The following is a 10,892-nucleotide window of genomic DNA, read 5'->3' on the forward strand; positions in this document are numbered from 1 at the left end:
TATAGAAATTTGTTGGTGTTAATCTGTTTTCAGAAAAAAAAAAAAAAAAGTTGTTGTTACAGTAAAACGTTGTATGTGTTCTCCTTCGTTATATTTTACATATTATTGTTATTTTTTTTATTAAAATGGAATTTTTGTTGTAAAATATATAGTTAGAATTAGAAATAATGATGAATTAACAAAACAGAAAGTGCGATGAAACAGATATTTACCCTTGAAATTATTAATACGAACTGGGCACCTTTTATTATTTTAAGTCAAAAAAGTGGAAATTTCAAAGTTATGCAGATAGAACAACTTTATTATTAATTAATTAAGGTGTTGCTTAGCAACATTCATCACCACTCATAAATTTGTTCCTCATTTTGTGGTAAATTGGATAGTAATGCATTTGTCATTCATGGAAAAAGAAAACTTAATTTGTTTCTCAGTTTGGGTTAAGTTGGATAGTAAAGTATTTGTCAAAATTGTGATGTGGTGTTCAATCCGTGTATTTGCATTGCGTATTTTTTTTTCTGTTCCATTTTTGGTTTATTGAGTAGTTTTAATCCGTTTTATTGTGCCTTAAATCTGCTTATTCAAGAAGTTTTGATTCACGGGTTGCAGAAAATTGAAGGTACATTTTATGTTCCCCAATTTTACACAGTACTAGGAAGTAGTTTTGATTCGATTCATGTGTTTACCCTTTTTGTTTGTTGATTTATTGTGAAAGTGTGTTGGATTAATTTATACCCTTGCAGTGAAACAATTTTAATGAAAGAATGTAATGAAAGAAAGAAAAACAATGTAAACATTGGTATGTACAGTGTTGCTGAAAAATAATTGTTTTCGGAAATCAATTTTATTGTGAAAGTGTTTTGGATTCCCGTGTTTGGTCATTCTCGTGTGTATTTTTTTTACCCTAATGTTTTGCCCTCGACTGCCCTATATTGACCCAAAAAAAAAATTGAAAGAAAGGAAAACAATGAAATGGTGATGGCTGTCATGTGTTGGGTAGTGAGTGATTTTTGTACTTTAATTAGAAGTTGTAGTTTGTATTTTCCTATTGTTATGAATTTGTTTTGAAAAATTGGATGGTTTAGACAGAAGATTCATGAGTTAATGAGATACACTATTGATAAAAACTATGGCAGTTTTGTTTTTTTGTGTATATCAATTATTGGAGAAGTTATTGAAATGGTTATGACAGTTAGTAGTGAAGCATTGTTTTGTTAATTCTGATATTAAATGTTTTCCAAATGGCTTTGTACTCTGTTCATCATGAATTAAGAGGTACAAGGTACCTAGATTGGTTAAGTTTGGGGGAATTTTGTCTATTCATGTGTGTGCTTTATGTTGTTGGTTCTCACGAATTGTACCAACTCGTTTGTACCACTTTTTGGTTATGGGAGTTAGTAGTTAAGTGTTGTTTTGTTCATTGTTTTGGTTGTGGAAGTGTTGTCGTATAATTTTTGAGTATTGGAAATCATTTAGTTGAAAAGAGTTTCACATCATTTTAATGTACTTTAATGTGTAACATGCAAGAAGCATGAAATGTGTGTTTGAAATCTGAATTTTTCCAATGCCGAATGGTTAAGTTGATTTGATGTGATTTTGGGTGATTACAATGCACGATTTTCATTGTGTTTTGGTAAATTTTTTTTTTATATAGTGTATTTGTTGAAATATGTAGTCCTTATTGTTTAAATTTGTTTATCTTTAATTTGGTTAGGTTCATCATACATGGCTGGGAAACGCAAAAGGAAAGGGGGAAATGAACCCGTAAAGAAGGATGTCACCCCCGAGCCGAACGATAATGCGGTTGCTTGGAGAAATTTCTTGTAAGTTTTGAATGATGGATAGTTGTTTACTCGTGTGATTGATGTTTAACATTTATTTTATTATATATTTGATTGAAATTATGTCCATATGTAGCAATGCGAACTACAAAGCCCTTCGAGCAGCTGAGAAGGGATTAACTGAGAAAGAGGTTTGATGTCGACTGTTACTTAATTTTTTAAATCAATTGTCTGTAATTGACTTAGGGTTGTTTGACGTACTTTACGATTCTTTCCATGTACTCTGTAGTTGATGTAAGTTTGCCTCATATTACAGGCTACCGACAAATTAAAAGTGCAATATAAAGGTTTCACCGACGAGGAGAAGTCTGAGTGGAGAAGCTATGACCCTAACCCTAATCCCGCTAAGAAGGCGGTGCAAACAAGGGGGAGGAAACCAAAGGCAGCTGATGCCAAGGGGAAGAAAGTGGAGGTGGATGAGGAAGAGGGTGCTCCTGAAAGTGAAGAAGCATCTGTGTACGGTCGATGCTCCTTCAACCGTTTAATGAGGATTTGCAAGAACCTGAACCTGGAGCAGAAAGATGTGATCCAAAATGCTGGATTTGGATCATTCATCAGAGAGGATGCACCATACGTTGACACCCGACTAGTGAGTTGGTTAATCAAACATGTTGACCCAACCACTAGCATACTGGATTTGTATGGGAGGAAAATTCACTTATCTGCCGTGATGTTCGGAGATGTTATGGGGGTGGACGACGGAGGGGATCTTGTAGTCACCGAGGGTGATAGTGACACTCGATATCTGGAGGAGATATTGAACGTTGTCGAGTACACCGTGTCCTTGACAATGTTGGAGAAATCTTTGTTGGAGTGCGTTGAGGCAGACAGCCTATTTCTGATTAAATTTTCTTTGGTGGTCATAGGGACAGTCCTTGCGCCGAAAACGGGGGTCGATATCACTTCGGGGTACTTGCACTCCCTTAGGGTTACCAGGGACATTCGCCACAAGAACTGGGCGACTGCGGGGTTCAGGTATCTGATGAACTCAATTTTCAGATTCCGAAATAAGGCGACGAAGAATGTATCTGGCTGCACCTTATTCCTCCAGGTACATTGATTTTGTTATCTTTCAATTATGTAAATGTGTTTATTCAGTTTATAATATAATATTGTCATTTATTAGTCGAATGTATTACTAATACATTGTTTGTTTGTGACAGTTGGTGTACTTGACTCACGTGGAGTGGAACTTTGGATATGTCGACCGAACAGTGCTCCCTATTGATTTTTGGGGTAGTAAACAATGTAAGTCCGCTTACAAATTTGTGAAAGACAATGGGGGTCCCAACAGCGACAAGGTACATCGAATTTTGGTTACAATGTGGTAATGTGATTTCAGTTGATATTAATTATTTTGGGTTTGAAAAATTAAATTTGTTATGTTTAACAGATAACGCTCACTTCGAATCCCGTAATACTGCCCAACTACTACTCCGACTCGGAAGGAAGAAAGAGCAGTGACCACTTTGTCAGCTCTATCAACGAGTTGAAGGAGTACTTCTCCAATGAGTTAAAGTCTCAGTTGAGATCATTTTCTTTGAAATTTATGGACAAAGGAGAAGGTGTAGGTGGTATTGACCGAGAGTTGGAGGAGGATGCTGCTGCGGAAACGGGGAAGAAGGCGGAGTGCGCCGGTGCCGTGGAGGAGTCCCCGTTGAAGTCCCTGTCCGTTCAAAGACTAATGTTGTTGGTCTATCCGACGAAAATGTGGTGGATTCCGTAAGTACGCCTTCACTATACGTTACAAAATCGTTGAAGATGAAGGTGCTGCACATAAGACCTTCGACGATGAGGACTTTGATATAGTCGAAGTGGCATCTTTCTGGAATAAAGGCAAAGCCCTCGTCAAATCAAAGAAGACACAGTCGGAGAATGTGCCTTTAATTGAGGATGACTTCAACGATAAGGCGTACGAGCAATTCATTGAGTCGGGCAGAACTGTTGTCGGGCCTTTCAAGACGAAGGAAGCGATCCCCCGTAACCAATATGGGTTTTACAAGTTTATTTTTAGCAACACGTTAGATCCGGGGTAAGTAAATGTTATTTTCGTATTTCTCATTATGATATACTTGTAGAAATTTTTAATAACAGTTACATTGATTACAATTGAATCAGATATGTGCTTGCGAAATTTCGAAAGTTTGAAGTGGATAGGAGGTGCATGGCATCGTTGCGACCGTTGCGAGAAGTTGAGGGATCCGTAAGTGTCAAAGTATTAACTAAATATGTATCATTTATTGTACATGTGTAAATCATATTTCATTTTGTTGCAGATCATTGACTGTTTTTCTATACTAATGAACAAGTACGAACGTGATAGTCGATTACCTGACCAACCTCGTGTTTGGTACATGCCCACTCGCATCTCGGTAATTGCTTTGCTGTACAACTTATTTTAAATTTGTAATTCAGTTTGGTTGTAATTTCTGTTACTTGACAAGATGAACAATGCTTTTGCAGCAAAAAACTCTCGGTTCGTTTAATGTGAAGAGGATTGCGAAAGACCGGGAGTGGTCAAAACTGTTTTACGAAGACAACTTGGAAAAATGCGTCAAGGTACTTCATCATATACACATGGTCGTTCTTAATTGTAATTTTGAAAACTGAGATATGTTAGCGATGCATATTGGTCATTGTAGTGTCGAATATCTATATGGTCTGTAATTTCAATTTATTTTTGACTTTATTGTTCCTCTATTCAATTGTAGATGTTTGTGCCGGTGTTGACTCTAGAAGGTGCACCACATTGGTTTGGTGCCGAAGTAAATATGAAGTCCAAGGTTGTCTCATTTATGGACTCCCTACACACCGCAATGAATGAGAAGTATCGTGTGGAGGCTACGAAAGAAATGGTAAACTTGCAAAGTTTCATTGTTTGATGTGAATAACTCATTCTTCATTGAATCTAACTAATTGTATACGTTTGCAGTTGTCGACGTTGGACCTTTTGTTTGAGGAGAATAGGTCGAAGAATGTGACTTTCGTGGATTTCAGAATTGACAGGAAAGATCGCGGGCTTCCTCAACAAGACAATGACCGAGATTGCGGTGTATACGTCATGAAGTACATGGACGCTGTGGCCAATGAGGAAGAAGTAGTTGATGAGGTATACCACTTTTTAAATATTTCAGAATGTACTACGCAAGTTTGATTGAGATTAACGTTGTGTAATTTAAATTTTATTCGGTGTTTTACTGTCAAGTTGATTAGAGTTAATTACATTTTCTAAGTTTTTGTTTTTGTTTCTGTATTGTGGCACAGTTTCACCCGGTTGAGGCACGTTTGGAAATCGCTGCGAGGATCATAACTGATGAACAAAATGAAATTCGTACCAAAGTGGTTGAAGATCGTAGGGCTGCACAAGGCAGCTCATTTGCATCATCCTCGGCCCCTTTGCGTAGTCCGTCAAAGTCTCCACGCGATCCTCGGTTCAGTACAGCGAAGTCTCGCAATGCAAACATGTTTCCCCCGTCAAGAGCCTCCCCTAGGCTTCAGTCTACCAAGACTAAGATTTCATATGGTGAATAGTGTGTGAAAAACACTTGTGTTATTAATAGGTTGTGTTATTAATAGGTTGTGTTATTAGTGTGTTGTGTAGTTTGGATTTGGGAGCATAGGTTGTGTTATTTGTGTGTTGTTTAGTTTGGATTTGGGAGCATTTGGATTTAGACATCTGTTTTTATTAGTTCACGTTTGGAACTGGTTATTATGTTCACAGACTTGTGTTTATTTTAGTTTTGACAATATATTAAACCATACTTAGCAAATCTTTGTACTCACACCATAACAACTCTTACAATGTACCCATACTTCAGAAGTAGTTGATTGTACTTCACAGAAATTATTTAACCAGAAAACAAAGGTGACTTCTTAATTTTCTTTATTTGTTTTTTTGGTGAAGAGGTGACTTCTTCTTAATTATTTGAAGGAAATCATGTTACTTGCCTAATCTTACCAAATCTTTGTAGTCATTAAACTTTAAACCGAATTTTCCTTAAACCGAATTTTCAAAACACATGTACTATAACATTACAAATAACGACAAAGGTCACTTGTTAATTGTTTGATGTTAGTTACCAAATCTTTGTACTCATTCAACTTTAAACTGAGTTTTGAGAACATATTAAAAAAAAAAGATTGAAACCATACCATATCAACTCCCATTACTCTAACCAAATGTAAATAAACAATAGCCCCCTTAAATTTGGTTTTTCATAACATAGTTATGAGGAAAAATATGGAATATAGAACATTCTCATTGCGCTACTTCACATAACAAATACGAAGATGTGAATAATATATAATTTTGCAACTTCACATTGAACCCATTGACGAAATTTGCTACAGAAATTAGAAATGTAGAAAACATATAATTTTGAGAACGTAGTGGGTACTTCATACCAAATGAAATTTTCGTCATCATCCACACGCATCTATTAAGTTCTACACAATTAAGTTAAACAAGTTTTGAGAACATAAGATATACAAAACATTTGCATTTTGGGACAACCCATATCTTTAACGCAATATAAGTTGGACAATGATGAAAAGGCAAATAAAAATGATAAAAATTAATTTTCTAATAACATTCTCATTGCGTTTCTTATCTTCTTCCAAAATCTTGATTTGGTTTCGCAATCCAGGTGTAGCATCTGTACTTCTCTTACCATGTGATTTATCGATCCAACAAAAGTAATCACATCCTCGACTTTCATCGTTCTCCTGAGTTGAAAATAACCCTATTAGTTTATCATGGCTGCCTAAGTACAGAAAACATAAATGAGAAGTACTTTTGAATCTAAAAAGACAAAACTCTTACATAGTGTGGACATCCGAAGAATCGACGACCAGGATTTGCTCTACTACTAGAAGTCCAAACATAAGCTAGATCACCACAGTAGCAATGGGGGTGTCCCTGAAGTGAATTTCTCCAAGGCGGACCACCCCCATCGAACCCGCATGAGTCTTCTCCACCACCAGCCACCATGTGCGATGTACTATAATTTGTGAGTGAGGTGTACAAATTTTTTTTTTTCTAACTATGGTGGAGATAATGTGTGTTACTCACAAGGAAAGGGGGCACCTGTTTATATATAGGCTGTTCCAAATGAGTTAGTGGTGGGAAAATGAATTTTTTTTAAAAATTTTCTAACATTATCAATCTTGGTGCCAAAATAAACCCCAATTTCAAAACCTAATTCGTACAACATAATAGGGCATGGCTGATTGTTTCGTTGGGAAGCGTATCATGTCATGTCTCAAGCAGTCCTTTCTTTTAAAATAATATTTTAGTGTTGTGTGAATTGACAAGGTCCATCAAGTGAACAGTGTACGTCCCATATTACACTACTAAATATTTGTTAAATCCATTAAATAATATTAGTAGGGATGCCAATATTAGTAAACATTAAATATTTTAATTTACGTTGATTGAAATTTAATTTTTGACAAATGTTGCTCAAGTTTTGTTGTATTTGTGATAGTTTAATTATTGGTAATAGTCCAAATCGAAAAAACAGTACCGCATCGCACCATTTTCCGCAGTGCGAGTTCTGCGATTTTTAGTTTCGCGGTGCGAGTGCGGTTTGAGAAATTGGAAAAACCGCATGTATGGATTGGTTAAAAAAAAAAGGGTTAAAAACTACACTACCCACACTGCAAACACCCGAATATATTATTACTACACTTAAAAATATAAAAATACAAACAAATACATTTATAAAAGTCTTGATTAATATTTCTTTATAATTATTTAGTTTTTTTTTATATTATATAATAATTATATAAAAAAAAATTAGTGTTGTCTACAGTGAACATCCTGTTACTATCAGTATCTCTGTCGTGAAGCCGAAAATTACATGTTGGAATATTTTTTAAAAATTTACAATTTTTCACGGGGGGTTCGTTATGGTAACAATGAACATCCTGTTACTATCAGTATCTCTGACACACAGTAAGTACTCGTGTCACCATTCGTCTACCGGAGTCACTATCCTCACGAGGAACTCACTGAACATCCTCTCGGGCTAGGATTCTACTGAGCGGCAGTCAACCGTTCGTAGCACTCACACTGTTACTGGGGTGTTTTTTGGTTAATGTGACACACAGTAAATACTCGTGTCACCATTCGTGTACCGGAGTCACTATCCTCATGACGAACTCACTGAACATCCTCTCGGGCTAGGGTTCTAATGAGCGGCAGTCAACCGTTCGTAGCACTCACACTGTTACTGGGGTGTTTTTTGGTTAATGTGACACACAGTAAGTAGTGAAGTTAGCTTTGGTGTACCGGAGTCACTATCCTCATGACGAACTCACTGAACATCCTCTCGGGCTAGGGTTCTAATGAGCGGCAGTCAACCTTTGATAGCACTCACACTGTTACTGGGGTGTTTTTTGGTTAATGTGACACACAGTAAGTAGTCAAGTTAGCTTTGGTGTACCGGAGTGACTATCCTCATGACGAACTCACTGAACATCCTCTCGGGCTAGGGTTCTAATGAGCGGCAGTCAACCTTTGATAGCACTCACACTGTTACAGGCGGTGTTTTTTGGTTAATGTGACACACAGTAAGTAGTGAAGTTAGCTTTGGTGTACCGGAGTCACTATCCTCATGACGAACTCACTGAACATCCTCTCGGGCTAGGGTTCTAATGAGCGGCAGTCAACCTTTCATAGCACTCACACTGTTACAGGCGGTGTTTTTTGGTTAATGTGACACACAGTAAGTAGTGAAGTTAGCTTTGGTGTACCGGAGTCACTATCCTCATGACGAACTCACTGAACATCCTCTCGGGCTAGGGTTCTAATGAGCGGCAGTCAACCTTTCATAGCACTCACACTGTTACAGGCGGTGTTTTTTGGTTAATGTGACACACAGTAAGTAGTCAAGTTAGCTTTGGTGTACCGGAGTCACTATCCTCATGACGAACTCACCGAACATCCTCTCGGGCTAGGGTTCTAATGAGCGGCGATCAACCTTTCATAGCACTCACACCGTTACGGTGCGGTGTTTTTGGTTAATGTGACACACAGTAAGTAGTCAAGTTAGCTTTGGTGTACCGGAGTCACTATCCTCATGACGAACTCACTGAACATCCTCTCGGGCTAGGGTTCTAATGAGCGGCAGTCAACCTTTCATAGCACTCACACTGTTACAGGCGGTGTTTTTTGGTTAATGTGACACACAGTAAGTAGTCAAGTTAGCTTTGGTGTACCGGAGTCACTATCCTCATGACGAACTCACTGAACATCCTCTCGGGCTAGGGTTCTAATGAGCGGCAGTCAACCTTTGATAGCACTCACACTGTTACAGGCGGTGTTTTTTGGTTAATGTGACACACAGTAAGTAGTGAAGTTAGCTTTGGTGTACCGGAGTCACTATCCTCATGACGAACTCACTGAACATCCTCTCGGGCTAGGGTTCTAATGAGCGGCAGTCAACCGTTCGTAGCACTCACACTGTTACTGGGGTGTTTTTTGGTTAATGTGACACACAGTAAGTACTCGTGTCACCATTCGTGTACCGGAGTCACTATCCTCACGAGGAACTCACTGAACATCCTCTCGGGCTAGGATTCTACTGAGCGGCAGTCAACCGTTCGTAGCACTCACACTGTTACTGGGGTGTTTTTTGGTTAATGTGACACACAGTAAGTACTCGTGTCACCATTCGTGTACCGGAGTCACTATCCTCATGACGAACTCACTGAACATCCTCTCAGGCTAGGGTTCTAATGAGCGGCAGTCAACCGTTCGTAGCACTCACACTATTACTGGGGTGTTTTTTGGTTAATGTGACACACAGTAAGTAGTCAAGTTAGCTTTGGTGTACCGGAGTCACTATCCTCATGACGAACTCACTGAACATCCTCTCGGGCTAGGGTTCTAATGAGCGGCAGTCAACTTTTGATAGCACTCACCTTTATTCTTGGGGTGTTTTTTGGTTAATGTGACACACAGTAAGTAGTCAAGTTAGCTTTGGTGTACCGGAGTGACTATCCTCATGACGAACTCACTGAACATCCTCTCGGGCTAGTGTTCTAATGAGCGGCAGTCAACCTTTGATAGCACTCACACTGTTACAGGCGGTGTTTTTTGGTTAATGTGACACACAGTAAGTAGTCAAGTTAGCTTTGGTGTACCGGAGTCACTATCCTCATGACGAACTCACTGAACATCCTCTCGGGCTAGGGTTCTAATGAGCGGCAGTCAACCTTTCATAGCACTCACACTGTTACAGGCGGTGTTTTTTGGTTAATGTGACACACAGTAAGTAGTGAAGTTAGCTTTGGTGTACCGGAGTCACTATCCTCATGACGAACTCACTGAACATCCTCTCGGGCTAGGGTTCTAATGAGCGGCAGTCAACCTTTCATAGCACTCCTGTTTATTACGGGCGGTGTTTTTTGGTTAATGTGACACACGGTAAGTAGTGAAGTTAGCTTTGGTGTACCGGAGTGACTATCCTCATGACGAACTCACTGAACATCCTCTCGGGCTAGGGTTCTAATGAGCGGCAGTCAACCTTTCATAGCACTCACACTGTTACAGGCGGTGTTTTTTGGTTAATGTGACACACAGTAAGTAGTCAAGTTAGCTTTGGTGTACCGGAGTCACTATCCTCATGACGAACTCACTGAACATCCTCTCGGGCTAGGGTTCTAATGAGCGGCAGTCAACCTTTCATAGCACTCACACTGTTACAGGCGGTGTTTTTTGGTTAATGTGACATACAGTAAGTACTCAGGTTTGCATTGGTGTAGCAGAGTCACTATCCTCATAACTAACTCACTGAACATCCTCTCGGGCTAGGGTTCTAATGAGCGGCAGTCAACCTTTCATAGCACTCACACTGTTACAGGCGGTGTTTTTTGGTTAATGTGACACACAGTAAGTAGTCAAGTTAGCTTTGGTGTACCGGAGTCACTATCCTCATGACGAACTCACTGAACATCCTCTCGGGCTAGGGTTCTAATGAGCGGCAGTCAACCGTTCGTAGCACTCACACTGTTACTGGGGTGTTTTTTGGTTAATGTGACACACAGTAA

The 10,892-nt window shown here is 38.8% G+C and overlaps 2 protein-coding genes across 2 annotated transcripts; one reads left to right on the plus strand and one right to left on the minus strand.

Annotated features, from left to right (window-relative positions):
* Positions 1-1,642: 1,642 nt before the first annotated feature.
* On the plus strand, positions 1,643-5,608 carry LOC115701086 (uncharacterized). Its single transcript, XM_061103218.1, has 11 exons — positions 1,643-1,969; positions 2,095-2,889; positions 3,002-3,139; positions 3,232-3,475; positions 3,600-3,870; positions 3,957-4,041; positions 4,115-4,210; positions 4,302-4,397; positions 4,550-4,693; positions 4,771-4,947; positions 5,103-5,608. Exons 1-11 carry the CDS (start codon positions 1,862-1,864, stop codon positions 5,367-5,369), a joined length of 2,421 nt encoding a protein of 806 aa, XP_060959201.1. The 5' UTR covers positions 1,643-1,861; the 3' UTR covers positions 5,370-5,608.
* A 736-nt stretch (positions 5,609-6,344) lies between these two features.
* Positions 6,345-6,882, minus strand: LOC133030197 (uncharacterized). The gene is made up of 2 exons (XM_061102559.1): positions 6,661-6,882; positions 6,345-6,563 (listed from the first exon to the last, which is right to left on the minus strand). The coding sequence occupies exons 1-2, from the start codon at positions 6,826-6,828 to the stop codon at positions 6,360-6,362; spliced, it is 372 nt and encodes a 123-aa protein (XP_060958542.1). The 5' UTR covers positions 6,829-6,882; the 3' UTR covers positions 6,345-6,359.
* Between the last annotated feature and the right edge of the window lie 4,010 nt (positions 6,883-10,892).

Source organism: Cannabis sativa, chromosome 8 (genome assembly GCF_029168945.1).
Source record: "Cannabis sativa cultivar Pink pepper isolate KNU-18-1 chromosome 8, ASM2916894v1, whole genome shotgun sequence".
NCBI classification, from domain to species: Eukaryota; Viridiplantae; Streptophyta; class Magnoliopsida; order Rosales; family Cannabaceae; genus Cannabis; species Cannabis sativa.